Source organism: Psammomys obesus, unplaced genomic scaffold (assembly GCF_907164565.1).
Source record: "Psammomys obesus unplaced genomic scaffold, mPsaObe1.curated_primary_1811, whole genome shotgun sequence".
Lineage (NCBI taxonomy): Eukaryota > Metazoa > Chordata > Mammalia > Rodentia > Muridae > Psammomys > Psammomys obesus.
In genome coordinates, this window is record NW_026585698.1 from 9274027 (window position 1) to 9289331 (window position 15305).

Here is a 15305-nt window from a genome sequence, read left to right on the forward strand (position 1 = left end):
CCCGCGCTCCCGGCCCTCCGCGCCCCGCTCCCCGCGCCCACTCGCCCCGCCATGGCGGACAGCGCGAGCGAGAGCGACACCGACGCGGCGGGCGGCGGCCCGGCAGCCATGCCGTCGTCCTGCTCGGCGACCTCGGGCGGCGGCGGCGGGGGCGGCGGCGGGAAGTCGGGGGGCATTGTCATCTCGCCGTTCCGCCTGGAGGAGCTCACCAACCGCCTGGCCTCGCTGCAGCAGGAGAACAAGGTGCTCAAGATCGAGCTGGAGACCTACAAACTCAAGTGCAAGGCGCTGCAGGAGGAGAACCGCGACCTGCGCAAAGCCAGCGTGACCATCGTGAGTGCACCCCGCGGACCCGGGGACCCCCGAGTGCGCGCCCCTGTGCGGGGGCTGCGGGCCTGCGGGCATGGGGAGCCAGCCTTGGGGACCACGGACGTCCTCCCTCCCTTGGGGTGTTGGAGGTGCCTGGGGAGACTCCTCCCCACGTTCCCCCGTTGCCCGGGGTGGAGGCCCCTCCGAGGCATGGCTGGAGGCTGGCGGCGTGGCTTGGGGGGCGGGGTAGGACTTTCTCAGCCCTAGGGTCCCTGAAGGCTCGGAATCGGGGGTTCCCTCCCCACCCCCACCGAGTCCCGGTGAGTGAATGAAGCTGGGGTCTGTTTGGGGCTTAGTGGAGAAGGCGGGGTGTGCCATTGGGCTGGGCACCCAGTTGGCAGGAGGACGGTGCTTTGCTGGATTGCCGGCGCTGGGGGAGGGAGAGAGTGGCCCGGAATCCGGGAAGTGGAGTTTTCTGGCCAGGATGGGGAGAGAAGGGCGGGCACTGAGTCTCCAGCTGCACCTCCTTTGGATCGCTGTCCTTTTGGGCCTGGAGGGTGGGCGGGTACAGAGTAGGGGGGAGTGTAGCGTCTGGCACTGGCTGGGACGGGGATGGAGGGTGGCCACTGGGATTGCCTGGCTGAGCTAGGATGTACGTGCGTCTCCATCATTGGTGGTAGAGTCTTAGGAGTACTTGCCTGTGAGCCTAGGTACTTGACTGGAACACAGGCCATCTGTTCTGTTTCTACCTGGCCCCTCGAGGCTCCGCTGGAAGAGGGTAACGTTAGCCTGAGATCAGCCTCCTGGTGGAGCTGAGTGGAAAGGCCCCCGTAGCGGTGATGAGGCGAAACGTAACTAGAAAAAGTACGCGCTGTGCTCTCACCTTCCATCCTTGCCAACTCCACATCATTAACATGCAGAATCCCCCACAGACAACCCTATTCAGATCAAAACAGTTTCCCAGCCAGCAGCACGGAAGAAAATGTCAAGAAATCAAGGAGGATAAATTGCCAGAGCCGCTTGCACGCAGCTGATTAGACAAAACCTTCCAGTGGAGAAAAGAAATTTGGTGATGGGTCAAGGATCACATCCTGGAGACGAAAACGGGACAAATTTAAGCCACCCTTGTGCCAAGAAAAAGTAGAGTGTGTGTTTGTTTCTACATGGCCCTTTTTGGTTTGTGTAGATAGCAGGTTTCCACCAGGGAAGGAGTGTGATTTGCAACCTAAATAGTAGCTGATTTTGTTGAAAGACATCCTCCTTGCTCTTATCCAGTCCCCTTCAGGGGAACTGGACCCACAAGCCTACATTTCCAGGATGCAAACTGTTGGATGGGACTTTTGCTAGGAGAGGGAAGCAATTTGTGGAGGTGGCCACCTGGCAAGCCTTCAGTCTTCTTTGGCTACGAGAGGACTCGGCAGAATGGAGGTTGAACAGGAGAGGGACATTGGGCGGTGCGGGTTGTTAATTTCAAATTTGATGTAAGTGAAAACTGTTTAAAACTCATGGTGAAGGACAGCATTTGGTCTCCTGCAGACCTTGGAAGGGAACAAAACTTCTCTCCAGCCTCTTCCGTGCCCTGAGCCGGCAGGTGGGTCTGCTGTTTGTGTGGAGGCAGGTGACACTTCGAGAGAGTTATCTGTTTGACCTGCTGACCTATGAACAGGTCTGTTACTTGTACACAGAGACGTTGGCCTTGCAGGGACAAACACGTTCATGCCTGGCACGCAAGACCAGAAGCCTCCTGAATATTTGGTAGCAGCAGTGGAGAAGGTGGGGGAAAGCTTTGGTCAACACTCACTCAGCTACAGCCAACAGCCAGTTAGATCCTTTGTGTAAGTGTTTTGTAGTCCTACCCAGTGAGGTCGTTAAATTCTTCAAGCTGACAGTTTGCAAGTGTGGGACCGGTTTATTTTTTTTTTATTTTTTATTTTTTTTTGTCTGTTTGTTTTTAATCCCTAATGTGTTCAGGGAGATTAAAGTTCACGTGGTCCACCTGGGTGCCTCACTCTTGGCAGGTGTGTAAGTAGCTAATCATCCAGCGCAGGAAAAGATTGGTGAAGCTTTTGCCCCGGGATGAAGACTTGGGGGCGGGGTTCTACCTCGGAACTGGCTTATGGTGCACAACAGAACACCACCTGTTGAGTTTATGCCAGTGTCAAGCTGTGCGGTTCCTGACGGACCCTACCGGGAAGGCCGTGATAAGGCTCAGTTAGTTTGACATCATCTGTCAAACTAACATCATCCTGTTTCTTGCTTTCTTGGCTCTTCTTAGTCCTGCTAGTTATAACATTAACTTACATGTTGATGAACACTAAATGTGATGAAGGCATGTTGGTTTTCAGCTGCACCCTAGGCCGGGGGTGGGGTGGGGGAGAGAGAGACTGACTGACTTAAAAAAATAGGCTGTATTTTACAGTAGCTTTAGGTTTGTGGTAAAAATCGGCATAAAGTAGTTTCTCCCAGCTGCTTCCTACACCCTCTGTAGGCACAGCATCCTCCACCGCCGGCCTCCAGAGCACCAGAGTGCTGCATTTGTCAGAGTCCAGGGTTTCACGGGCACCTGTAGTCTGTGGTTTCCATAGGGTTCACTATTGGAGTTGTATATAGTCTGGGCTAGGACAGAGGTGTGACGACACTGTAAGAGCACAGTGATGAATTTTGCCACCGTAGGAATCCTCTGTTCTAGTTTTCTTCCTCCAGTAAGGCCTGGAACCCGTTGAGCCCTTCCTAAAGTTTTGCCTTTCCCAGGATGTCATATGTGGGGTGTGGAAACAGATTGGGTTTCTGTCACTTGGCGTAGAATGAACTGAGGGGGTCCATCCTCCATGCTCTTTTGTTTTGCATGTGTATGCTTGTGTGTATCTATAGAGGTGTGATGTTGTCTTCCTTGATTCCTCTCTACCTTGTATATCCAGACAGGGTCTCTCTCACTTGAACCCACAGCTTGCAGGAACCGGTTAGCCCTAGCCAGCCAGCTTGCCCAGGGGCCCCTTTGTCTCCATTTCTTGAGGCCTGAGATTACAAGCTGGTTGCTAGGCCTATTGAGCTTTGTGTTCTGGGAGTCTGATTCCAGTCCTCATGATTATACAGCAGGTCCCTTATCCACTGACCCTCTACAATATTTATTTTTGTGGCTCGCTTCTTTCCAATGCTTGGATGTAACCATTTATCTCCTGTCTACTGAAGGATGTCTTATATGCTTGCAAGTTGTGGCAGTTGTGAATAAGTCTGCCTTAAACACTGGCATCCATTTGTCTAGACAAAAGATTTCAGCCCAAGTGGGTAAATACCCTGGATTAGAGATGCTGGGTTATCTGGTAATTGCCTGTTTACTTTTGTGAGAAATTGCCAAACCATGTTCCAAAGTGTCCCGGAGGAGCTTTCATTCCTACTGGTGGGTAAATGGAGTTTGGGGTGCGCTTCTTCCTCACCAAATGTGGTTCTGCTGCTTCCTGGATGCTGAGCTTTGTCACAGGCATGGAGCAGGACTTCACTATTGGGCCTCTTTTTTCTTCTTCTTCATAGTGAGGTTCAAGAGCCAAGTGAGCTCTGCTTTCCTTGGTGTAAATGGCTCATCCCCACCATGAGTCCTATTTCAAGAAGGGCGGATCCTTTGGTCTGTTTCCTCAGCATCCGTGTGGCTCGAGGGTAGCCATTACCTGTGGGGAGAATGAGCGACGATAGGCCTCTTGTCTAGGACTGTACATCGTGTGGGAGGAGGGGTCAGAGCTGGTCTTCAGTGTGGTTTATCTGGGGCTTAGAGTAGGACTAGAGTGTTTTGAGTGATTATCCAATTTCGCCCGTTAAATTGGCAGTGGAGCCTGGCTGCTGATTATAGATGGTGCGTTCTTTTGGAGTGGGAAAATAAACACAAACCAAATGCTTAGTCACGCCTTCAAATAGTGTTTAGGTGTTAGTCTCCATCAGTCTGATAAATCCTGGGAGAGTGTGGTCTCTGATTGTCTGACTCAGCCTGAGGGTGGTCTGGGGATAGATGGTCTCAGTGCAGGTGTGGGAGTACAGTTGTGGGCAGCGCCTGTGTGTGGGACCGCAGAGTTCTCAGCCAGCTGCTAGTGTTAGACATGTGAGTAGCGTTCAGCTGCCTCTCTCAGTGTGTTTTCTTGACAGGCTCAGACAGTCGGTGTGTTTAGTTTGGAAATGAGGCCTGTAGTAAGTCACTAGGATTTAAGTATATTTTCTGATTATAAAACAGTCCTCTTCTTTATAGAAGCTTAGATCAGTACAGATATTAAAATGTTTTTTTTTTTTAATTTTCATGTTTGCTTGTATGTACGTGTGTACCATATGCATGCAGTACCCACGTAGGCCAGAAGAGGGTGCTGGATCCCTTGGAGCTGGAATTGAGAGATGCGTGGGAGCTGCCCTGTGGGTGCTAGGCCCTGAACCGAGGTCCTTTGGAAGAGCAGCCAGTGCTCTTAACCTCGGAGCCATCTCTTAAGTCCAATACAAAAGTGTTTTGAATTTGTAACCAAAAACAATGGCCCAAATGACATGGTTAGGAACCCTGATGGTGTGCCCATCAACGATGGTGTCCTTACCTGGTGAAGGACACCCATACATAGTTCGTGGTATGTATTTGGGATTATTTACTGTGCAGCCTTAGATACAGTTTTCCATTTTCAAGACTTACTTTTGGTAGGTCAATCAGTGTGGCAAAAGGTGGCGTGTCTTCCCCCCACCCCCTGTGTAGAAAAACCTTTATGGAAGTGTACATTCAAGACAAAGTTTTGAGGGAAATGGGAGCTCAGCGTTAGATCCATCTACACACTGATCTTAAAAAGGCTGTCCTTGGATATTCCACATTGAATGTTTGTTTTACATCTGTGAGTGCCAGCTGGGTGTCTCACACAAAGCACCCCAACCCTGAAGGAGGCCACCTCAGTCTTTTGTAGTCCTCTTGTTACGCATTTGCTAGAAACGGGGCTAGTTAGAGAATGCAGTGTCAGGTTGATGGGGACTGCTGTTCAGGACTAGAGAAACAGGTCTTAAGCAAACACCAGAGCTCCTTAAACTTTCATTTGTTTTCTCTTGAGCCAGGTCAGCTTTCTGTTGGCTTCCCAGGCTGTGTGACTGGTAGCCTTATCTGTCTCCCCAGCGAGTGTGTCCTGGCAGTAATGCTTTCTGCGCTGTGATTGGGTAGTCTCAGTAAGTACCCATGAGCCACCACCCCCATCTTCTTCAGGAGTTGTGGGTCTTTGTGTTTTGTCAGACTTTTCCTTCTCTGTCCATGTTTCTTAGCGTCTGGCATAAGGGAGACACTGGAGGGTTGGTGAGTTGGCTCGGGGGTACCCTGTTTACGTTGGTTTTCTGGGGTGAGGGTGTGGTCACTCCTGCCGTCACAGCAGACCCCATCTTCCTGGTTTGCCAAATAGAATAGGTAGATGATGGATACACTGTATATGTGGGGGCTCACTGGAGGTGTGCCCTAAGCCCTGGCCTCTACCCGGTATGTTACCTTGTAGCACCAACCTGGTTGTTGCTGCTACATTTCCTTTGCAGGGGGGGCAGAGTGTCTTCAGACTGAGTCTCTGAGGAAGACCTAGGACAGAAGTGGGCCTGTTGTAAATGCTCATGTTCATTCACATCTGCTGCTTTGGTGGTGTTGATGGTGATAGATCATCCCAGATGGTTCCTATGGCTTCTTTTATATTAAAGTCACCTATATTGCCTCTGGGCAGCCCCCGTGGTCGTCATAGGGCATGAGATCAGGCAGATACAGGGGACCTGACCTGGGTGTTTGATTGATTGAGGATGGATGTGAAAACAGGATCAGGAGGCTTGAGTCCAGGGCTGTCCTTGGTCAGCGGTAGTCCAGGTGGAGGTGGGGAGGCCATGCAGGCTGTAGGTGTGTTCTTCATGCTTTGCTCCCCCTGAGATCATGCCTTTCCAAGGTAACCACGTTTACACCCAGCAATGCTAATGCTTGTGTTTAAAATGCAGCAAGGCCGAGTGAGGAGGAGTGAGCCATGTTGCTTGTCCTTGGGCGTAATTTTTTTCCTCAGTGGGGAGGCATTGCATTTTCTCTTTAGTCGCAGCGCCAGCTGCTTTTAGGTATATTGAGTTATTGTCAAGGCTAGCAGAGTAAATGCTCACAGGTTCAGTGTGTTCTCGACAGGCAGGGATGCTCTAGAAAACACTTGTAATGGCCAGGATCTTGGGATGGAAGCTTGCAGACTGACTATTCTTGCCTTTCACAGACTGTCATGTGTGTGCGTGTGTGTGTGTGTGTGTGTGTGTGTGTGTGTGTGCGCATATACATATATCTTTATATTTTATGGTTGTGAGATACAGTGTGAAGTCTATCCCCACACCCATGTCAGCGAATAGCAAATGCCACTTTAATTCTCCCAGGGATAAGAATATGGAAAAGTCAGGACACAGGTCCACACTGACTAGTGGCGATTTAGGATCACTGTTCCCTTCCTGTCTCTAGATGCAGGGTGCAGTGCATTTTATCCCATTTAAAATTTGTTTAATTAGTGCATGTTCATTGTACAATTTGGTGGGTTTCATAAGGACATTTCCATTCAGGTATACTGTGTGCTTGGCCCATGCTCACCCTCGTGTGTGGGTTGTGTTTTAGTGCTTGAAAGCCATGGTTCTTCCTTGTCTGGTGGTGGGAAATTAATCCCTCCACCCTGTATCTTTGACTTCCGCAGAAAGGCACAAAATGGCAGGTAGTAAATACAGCCTTAAGGAGACAGGAGTCGGTTTCCAGTGCCTGCACTGGAACTCCTGTGTCCCAGCTACTGAGAACTATCTGGAGGGAATTCGAGGTTTCTGCCGATGCCCAGTCAGGACCACTCCTGGCTTTTATCCATCTTGGTTCTGGCTGGACATTGGGTCGAGGCAGTTGAGTGCAGAGAGAATTGTGGCTTTACCTCCAGTCCAGAGGGTCTGCTCTCCAATACCCATGTGGAAGGGAGCAAGGAAGTCAGTCATGCTCCTTTAGGGTTTCTGGACCAGGGCACATTTCTGGAGGGAGCTTCGGCCTTCTAAAATGAAGTGTCTATCTTGATAAGGAAAGCATGGTGTCACTGCCCCTCATAGCTTTATTAGCCTGTAGTTTATCTCGTGTGGGGGAGACATTGAGAGCTGTTGTTCAGTTCCTCTGTGCTGAGCTGGCTCAGAGCCCTTTGTTTATTTTTAATCTTCATTTTTATTTGGAGGTAGTTGAAAAGGAATGTCACTGATGTCTAAGTTCTATGATTGGTGTCTGTCAGCACAGCAGGCAGTACCTAGGTGGTTCTGATCCTGTTAAACCCTGTGGCCCACCCACCTTCCCTTCATGGAATGCTTGTTGTAGGGACCAGACTGACAGAAGTATTTTTTTTAAGCCGAAACTGTGGGAAAGCAAAAGACAGCTTAAGGTAAAGTTAGGAAGAGGGTTTTTCTGGCTAGGTTTGAACCCCAGCTGGTTAACAGCCCAATACTGATGGATGGGGCTAATCTTCCACACATCTGTTTCAGATTAGCCCACCTCCCCCCGCCCCCACCTTTTTCCCCAGAAGGGCAGGTGTGCCTGCAGCATGAGCTGCTTAATACCCACCAGGGCATCTCAGGGCACTGGGGAATCAAATGAGGCCATGCTCAGTGGGGAGTGGAGGTGGCGTGTCCTCACCGACATAGGTCATCATTCAAAAGGGCTTTCCAAAGAAGGAAAGAGGAAATGAAGGAATGAAGACAGTGGCTTATGGGCGAACCTCGGCTTATACACCTAGGTTGCCTGCGTGGAATATTTTCACATTGTTCGCATAAAGGAACAGTTTGAATCTTCAGCAGCGTAAGCTTTGGAAGATTAAATGAGAGGGGCTAAATGCTGGGTAATTCCTTATCCCTCAGAACTGTTCTGTTTGTTCGGTTATCCTGAAGCACCAAAAGATATCCTGTATTCTGCGGAGAGTTTTGTGCAGAAGAGGGTTATGGGCAAGCCTTCAGCCCATTGAGAGCTCACGCACTGCCTGGTTTACTGACTCCAGAAGGCCAAGAAGATGAGCTGGAGAACAGTTGTCCAGATGCTTTTAATGTCTTTGTTAGCAGGGAACACCTAAAGCAGCTAGGTGGCCACGGTCAGCCCTGGTACCACTGTGAAGGCCCCTGGCTTCTGGGAAGAACACAGATTCTCACACACCTCTTTGAACTTGATCGCAAGGAGCTGGCCGGGGAAAGCTGTGTCAGACCCTGGAGAGGCCGGTACCTTTTTCTTAGGTATTAAATTCTGTGGGTACACTCTGCTGCCTTCACCAGGGTGCAGTGTAAGCCTCAGGGCCTCAAGTACATTCGGAGCACTGTGTAGTGCCACCACCATTCACAACCAGAACTCTGCACACGGTAGTGTCCCTGCCTTCCCTCTCCTGTGAGCTCTACTGTCATGACTTTTAATAGTCATTATCTATTATGTATTCATATTATTTATCCGTGGTATGCTAGGTGGAAACCATGAGCTTCAGCATGCCAGGCAAGGACACTGCCACTGAGTGACAAACTAGCTTCATATTTTACTTGTTTATTTATTTTGTGTGTGTGAACTTGTATACATATGTGTATGTGGGGGCAGAGGTGGACGTTGGGGGTCTTCCTGTGTTTTGCTCTTTACTCTTTTGAGACTGGGTCTCACAGAACCTGGGGCTCACCAGTTGCCTAGACTCATGCTAGACCCCCCCAGGGCCCCTCTTCTGCATTCCCAGTGCTGGGGTCACATCCAAGTGCTTGCTGCCATACCCTGTGTTTTACACGGATTCTGCTGTGCTGGCAAGTTATATGTCAGCTTGACACAAGTAAGTGAGAGTCATTTGTGAAGCGGGAACATAAGTTGAGACCACACCCCCACCAGATTGGCCTGTGGGCAAGCCTGTGGTGTATTCTGATTGATGTGGGAGGGCACAGTGCCACCCCTGGGCAGGTGGTCCTGGGCACTACAGGGAAGTAGGCAGGGCAAGCCATGAGGATGAGAAGCAAGCCAGTAAGCAGCACTCCATGATGTTTTATCACACTAAGACACCGGAGCTCCAAACTTAGGTCCTTATACCTGAAGCAAGTTCTTTACCAAACGACTATCGCTGTTCCGGGTTTTTTCCTTTTTGCTTTCTTCCTTCCTTCCTTTCTTTTCTTTTTCTTCTTATTTTTCTTTTTTTTAAAGACAAACTCTGATCTACTGAAGTAGTTAGCTGTTTTGTTAATGTCTTGGAAGTGAAGTTAGAGTTGAGACTTAAGGTATTGTTGATCTCTTGCTCTAATGGAAGCTTTTGCAGCCTGCTTTCTGCCCGTGTCTGTTTTTTCTTGACTAGAACAGTGATGCCCAGTGCCCTGACCCCACAATTGACGCCGATGCCCTAATTTAAAAGGGCACCGTGAGAGAGAAGGGACTTGGTTGTCTCTGATTATTCGCCCCCTTTTAAAATGTAAATTCACTGATATTAAAATGATTTTCTGGGCTGCATTTTGAGTAAACTTTCACTTGAAGGGTGAAAGAACAGAGAAAACCTTATGGAATTCTGCCAACAGTTTGCCACCTTCAAGTCTTTTTTTTAATGTGTGTGTGCTTGCCTGCATGTATGTGTAGTGTGTGTGTGTGTGTGTGTGCATATAGTCCTCACAGAGGTAAGAAAGGGTGTTAGGTTCCCTGGAGCTGGAGCATGGATCTTGGCCTGTGGAAGAGCAGCCACCTCCCCAGCCTCTGTCTCGTCTTTTTTCACTGTGATGAGAGAGATACCAAGGGAAGAGTTTTACAAGAATCTTCTCATTTACAGTTCATGTTGACATGTTCGAGTGCGTGCGAGTGTGTGTGTGTGGTCCACGATGGGCACTTGAAGATTAGCGGACAGCTTAAGGGAGTCTGTTCTCTTCTTCCACCATGTGGCCCCCCAGGGATGGGACTTAGGTTGGCAGGCTTGGCAGTTCAGATCTCTTGGGTCTCACATTCACTCGTTGAATCCTCCCTGTGCTCCTGTGGATCAGTACCCCTTATGTTTTTTTGCTACGAACCCACAAACAGGTGAACTGAGAGGAGTGTCTCCTCCAAATAATGACCTTGTGTCTGGCTTCAAACCTAAATCCCAAGGTGACAGCCAGAGAGAGGGCGGTACGTTAATTTAGGGATGGTTTTGCCTTCATGTGGTTGTAGGCGTTTGCTCTCGGTTTGCACGCAGATCTGTTCTCTCATAGGGTCGTCGGGGCTGCCCCGTCCATAGCAGATTCCCCAGGACGCTGGGCCTAGGGGAGCATTGCCAGGGCAGCAGACTCTGTCTGGGGAAAGCAGTCACAGCAGAGGGGGCGTCTGCGGTGTCCAGGGCTTGCCCTGCTGTCTTTTTTTCCAGCACCGCACCCGGGTACACCCACGGTTATTCCACTCCTGCGCCGTGCCGTCTGCTCCCATCCCAGGCTGGGGTCTGGGAGCTCGACAAGCATAGGACAGGGAGCTCCCCCCCCCCCAAAAAAAAAAAAAAAAAAAAAACCCAAAACAAAACTGAGTACCTGCCGCGTGTCAGAGAACCGTGCCTTCATGTGTCGCTGAGGAGAGACTGTTAGGGAAGTGGGTGGCTGGCCTGGCGTGAGATGCAGGTGAGGTCTGTAGTCGGAGCGCTTGATGTAGAGCAGTGGTTCTCGGCCTTCCTAATGCCGCCACCCTTTAGTACACTGGTTTGTGTTGTGGTGATCCCAACTGTAAAGTGATTTTGTCGTCACTTCATAACAGTAACTCTGCTACTGTTATGAGCCATAGTGTAAATATCTGATAGGCAGGGTATTTGATACACCCCCCCCCCCCCCGCCTGGGGTCTTAACCACCTGGGTGAGAACCACTCTTCCAGAAGGAGGGCAGCTAGCTTTTAGCCAACTTTTAGCGTACCGAGAAGAAGAGGGATAGCGCCCACCCTCAGACAAAGCCAAAATGTCTAGGGATGCATGGGTCTTGGGCGGGGGTGGGGGGGCACGGAAGGAAGGGCTGGTTGGCACATCTGGGTGGGCTCCACCTTGGGTCTTTCGAAGAGGTGAGGAGAGAGAAGGCAGGTAGAGAGGTGTAAGGGCATTCTGCCTTTTAGATGCTCACCTTGGCTGCCCATGGCCCATCCTTGTTTGTTGTGTGGAGACCGGTATTTTCCTCAGGGTAAAGTGATCCATCCGTCTTATACTTCGTCATGGTACCACGTGCATATTGTCATCTTACTTGTGCCGGGCCAGTTCTCACCATCCAGGTACAGACTCTCCCAGTCACCTCAAAGATTAGTGGTGTGTGCTGGGACAGGACCTTGCATGACTGACTTGCTGGTGAAAACCCTGCTCTTGTGAAGAAACTTTGTCTTTGTTTACTAGCTACTCCACACAGTTTGTGGGGCTTATTTTGGGCAATGCCAGTGTTTATGCTGCGCAGACTTCTGATCGGAGTATGACACCGTTAGTGCGCGTGCCCAGTCCTCCCGCAGACGGATTGGATGGGGCGGTGAACTCAGAAACGGGATGCACTGCTGCCGCTGCTCAGCCCAGGGTGGCGGCGGCTCTCAGCAGTACGTTCATGAAATCTGCATGCTCTCTCCCATCAGATGCCCCGGAGGTCTTTCTGACGCCTCTCGGCGCACATTTGTTTTATGTCCAGATCTCACGTCGTAGGGATTGCACGATTTGTGTTCCCGGCTTCTTTGCATCCTCCTGGTTTAGTTCCGAGTATTCAACAACCTCCATGCTGGGCGTTTGTTACTGCTGGAGTATGTCTTACTCCAACACCTCTCGGATTTCAAGTTTTAGTTTCTGCCTTTTGGATTCTGATGGCCCTCCACCCACCATGTGTCCCCTGCCCTATTGGTGTGGATTTTAGAGATCATTCCTTCCAGTCCATCCCTCTCTACGGTTGTTTAGAGTACATTTCAAAAACTATCCTGTCCTAGCTAATCCTCCAAGATGGCTGTAGAAAAAAAAATATAATATCCTGAAAGCCGAGTGAGCGAGGAACGTGAGCTACATCTGGATGCCGGGCACCCCAGGCTAGGGAGCACTTCACCTCAACTCAGGTTCTGGGTGCATGCTTCTCTGGCACTGGGGGATAGTATGTGTGGGAACTTGACCAGCATCTGGGCTTTCCTAAGCCACGTTTGAGCTAGCCCACAGGGCTGCGCAACTGTAGGAATGAGCCTGCTTTCTGAGCAATCCCATCCCTTTCTACCCCCAGGGTTAAAGAGCTCTTGATATCCTTTCTGGAAAATAAAGTCAACATGTACCTTCTGACCATCTTCTGACGTCAGCACTGTGGACAGACAGGGTTGTCCTGTTCGGCTTCTCTGATGTGCATGTGGCTTTTGACCCTGTTCCGGGCTTCCAGGAGGTGAACTTTGGTGGGCAACACCCTAGTTCAACTTCTGTTTTAGGTGCTGGTTTAAAGAACAGAAACCTAACATAAATCTTTGCAGTGGTGCAGGCATGGGTGGGCCTTGCGTCTTGCAGAATGGCTTGAAGAATGCAGACGTGGAAAGACAGCTCCGCAGCATGAGCTAGGGGCATGTCTGCCAGACAGAAAGTTGCTGTGTTTTCAGAAAAGTGAACTCGTTTTTCTCTCTGTTGCCTCAGTCTTCCTAGCAGTAGGATTAGTTAGTGTGCTGGTGTTTTAGGAAGGTTGAGGCCTGTGTTTCCCAGAAGGACACAGTGTTGCAGGATATTTGATCACATTGTGAACCCCGAGATTGTGTTATTTACTGGACAAACCTGTTTTTAGTTGTGGTGTGGCTCAGCCTTAGTACATACTTTTAAGAGCTTTCTGCTTGAATTTTGCAAACAGGATTAAATAAATCTTTCCATAGGTCAAGAGGCAGAGCAAGCAAGGGCTGGAGAGATGGCTCAGAGATTAAGAGTTCTCTTCCAGAGGATCCGATTTTTAGCATCCTCGTGGCAGCTCACTACTGTCTATAACTCCAGTTCTGGGGGATCTGATACCGCGATACAGACATACACGCAGGCAAAACACCAATGCACATAAAATAAAAATAAGTTTAAAAAAAAAAGGCAGAGGAAACAACCGGTTGATAGGAGGTGAACATTGGATTATTAAGAAAGAAATGATAGAGAGGAAGAGGAGGATGGAGAGAGATGCACAGGAAGTAGAAGGGAGGAACATTCAGTTTGAGGGGCTTGTTTGGGAGGGAGTGGGGACCATTCCTTCCCGGACCTCAGTGGAGGAGGAAAGTCAGCTGGGTGCTTTCTCTGCCTCTCTGAGCTAGCAGGCTTTCACTCCAGTGTCTGGCTCCCGAGTCTTTGTTGGTAAAATTGAACGATTGGGATTTTGTTAAAAATAACACAACACTGGAGCTTTGGGGTTGGGAAGAGGGCAAGAAGCACACCATTTCTGTTTCAAGAACTCGGTTTTCACCAGCTACAACGAAGCCAGAGTAAGCCATCGTGGGTTGCCTTTACCTCCTGCCATGTGGCCGGCCTGGATGTGGGGTTGCAGCAAAGCCTATGAGACCCTTTTGGTTTCTGTCCTACTCTGCCTTCTCTGACTGCCTCCTGCTGAACAAACCACTTGGCCTTGAGCTTTGGAGCTCTGGGTCACTGGTACCTGCCTGGTGGTAGGAAAAAGAGAGAGTGGGCTTCTTGTCTGCAAGCAGTGAAAGACGGTGGGCCTTGCTGCTTCCTATGTGTACAAAGCTCTCTTTCTCCAGGCCTCCAAAGACCTCTGTGGCTTCCAGTACCTTTGGTTCATAATTCTGGTTTTATGTGCTGTCACTCTGCATCTTCTGAGAGATTACCTCTGTCAGTAAGTCCTCTATCCAGTTGAGACCTGGAAACCAGGAAAAGTTAAATTACATGTCCCTGTTTAAAAACAAAACAAAACAGTTTTTTTTTGCATACCTCGAATGTTGCATGGAATATACACGTTAAAAATTATTTGATGTTTATCTGAACTTTTAGTAGGCTTTGGGTTCTGTTCTGTCGGGCAGTTCTGAGCCCTGGGCCTCACCTCTGAAGCTTTGTGGGTGAAGTGCTTCATTTATGAGAGCTCTCAGGACCTGTCTGTGGCACTTCCTTCCATTTCTTTTTTCCAGTGGTTGTGAACTTGACTCTTGCCTGTTTTCTTACTTTCCCTCCCTTCTGGACCTGGAAGCAGCCCAACCCAGTGAGCTTTTTCCCCACTGGGTTCTTCAGACTTCCTATGGGTTTGATGGTGACGCCTCTTGCCCTCACTTTGCCTTTTCTGCCCATCCACCATCAGCTTCCTCTTTTTCACTTCTGGCTTCTACTGTAGGTGTCAGGTAACTCTGTTTCTACCACATGTGACACCCCCACCCTGAGATATGTTTCTCTTTTCATTCTGAGCATGTGATGGGCCAGGGAGAATTGGCTTCTTGGCATCTCACCACTTGGGAAGGTACTCTTTTAGGCTCTTAGTTTTCCCTTCAGGAGCCTGAGGTGTAGTTGGCGCTTGCTTCAGATATCTGTGTTTGGCCAGCAGGTGAGAGTGGCTTGGCTCCTGAGTTCTGAAAACCCTTTCCAAGGGGATGTCTTGGGAAGGGCAGGAGTCAGAATGAGACTGAGACTCTGAGACCCTGGTGGCCTTTGAGTCTGAGACCCTTGATGTAGGATGTGGAGAGAAACAAAGGCAACCAGTGTGTTCTGTTTGAATCGGGCCTTGAAACAAAATTGTGGGACACTGTTGCTACAGATCTGGAGACTGAGATGTAATATGGAGATAGATGTTCCTTGGCCAGGGCTGTTCGGCTGGTTGTTGTGGGACCAGGGTTTGGCAGCCTGGCTTTGGGGCCGTTGTTCTTAAGGACTGTTATATTTCTGTGACTGCCTGCCGCTGAGGGACTATGAAGGTCTTCCTAGGTGCTCAGACAATAAGGGGGGAAAAAGGTTTTGTTGTTAATATTTAAAAAATAAATCCAAGTGCTTGTCCTATAGATTGGACAGCTGCTTTAATTTTTAGGGAGTGAATCCATATAGATACGAATTTCTTAACCCTTCTGTTCCTGAAACATGCTTGTAAA

The 15305-nt window shown here is 49.6% G+C and overlaps 1 protein-coding gene across 1 annotated transcript in view; it reads left to right on the top strand.

Moving 5' to 3' along the window:
• The first annotated feature begins 35 nt into the window (after window positions 1–35).
• Ccdc6 (coiled-coil domain containing 6) overlaps window positions 36–15305 on the top strand; it is a 93908-nt gene continuing 78638 nt past the window's right edge. The window contains exon 1 of the mRNA XM_055598925.1: window positions 36–333. Within this exon, the coding sequence (XP_055454900.1) occupies window positions 52–333 (282 nt within the window). The 5' untranslated portion in view covers window positions 36–51. The remainder of the gene's footprint in view (window positions 334–15305) is intronic.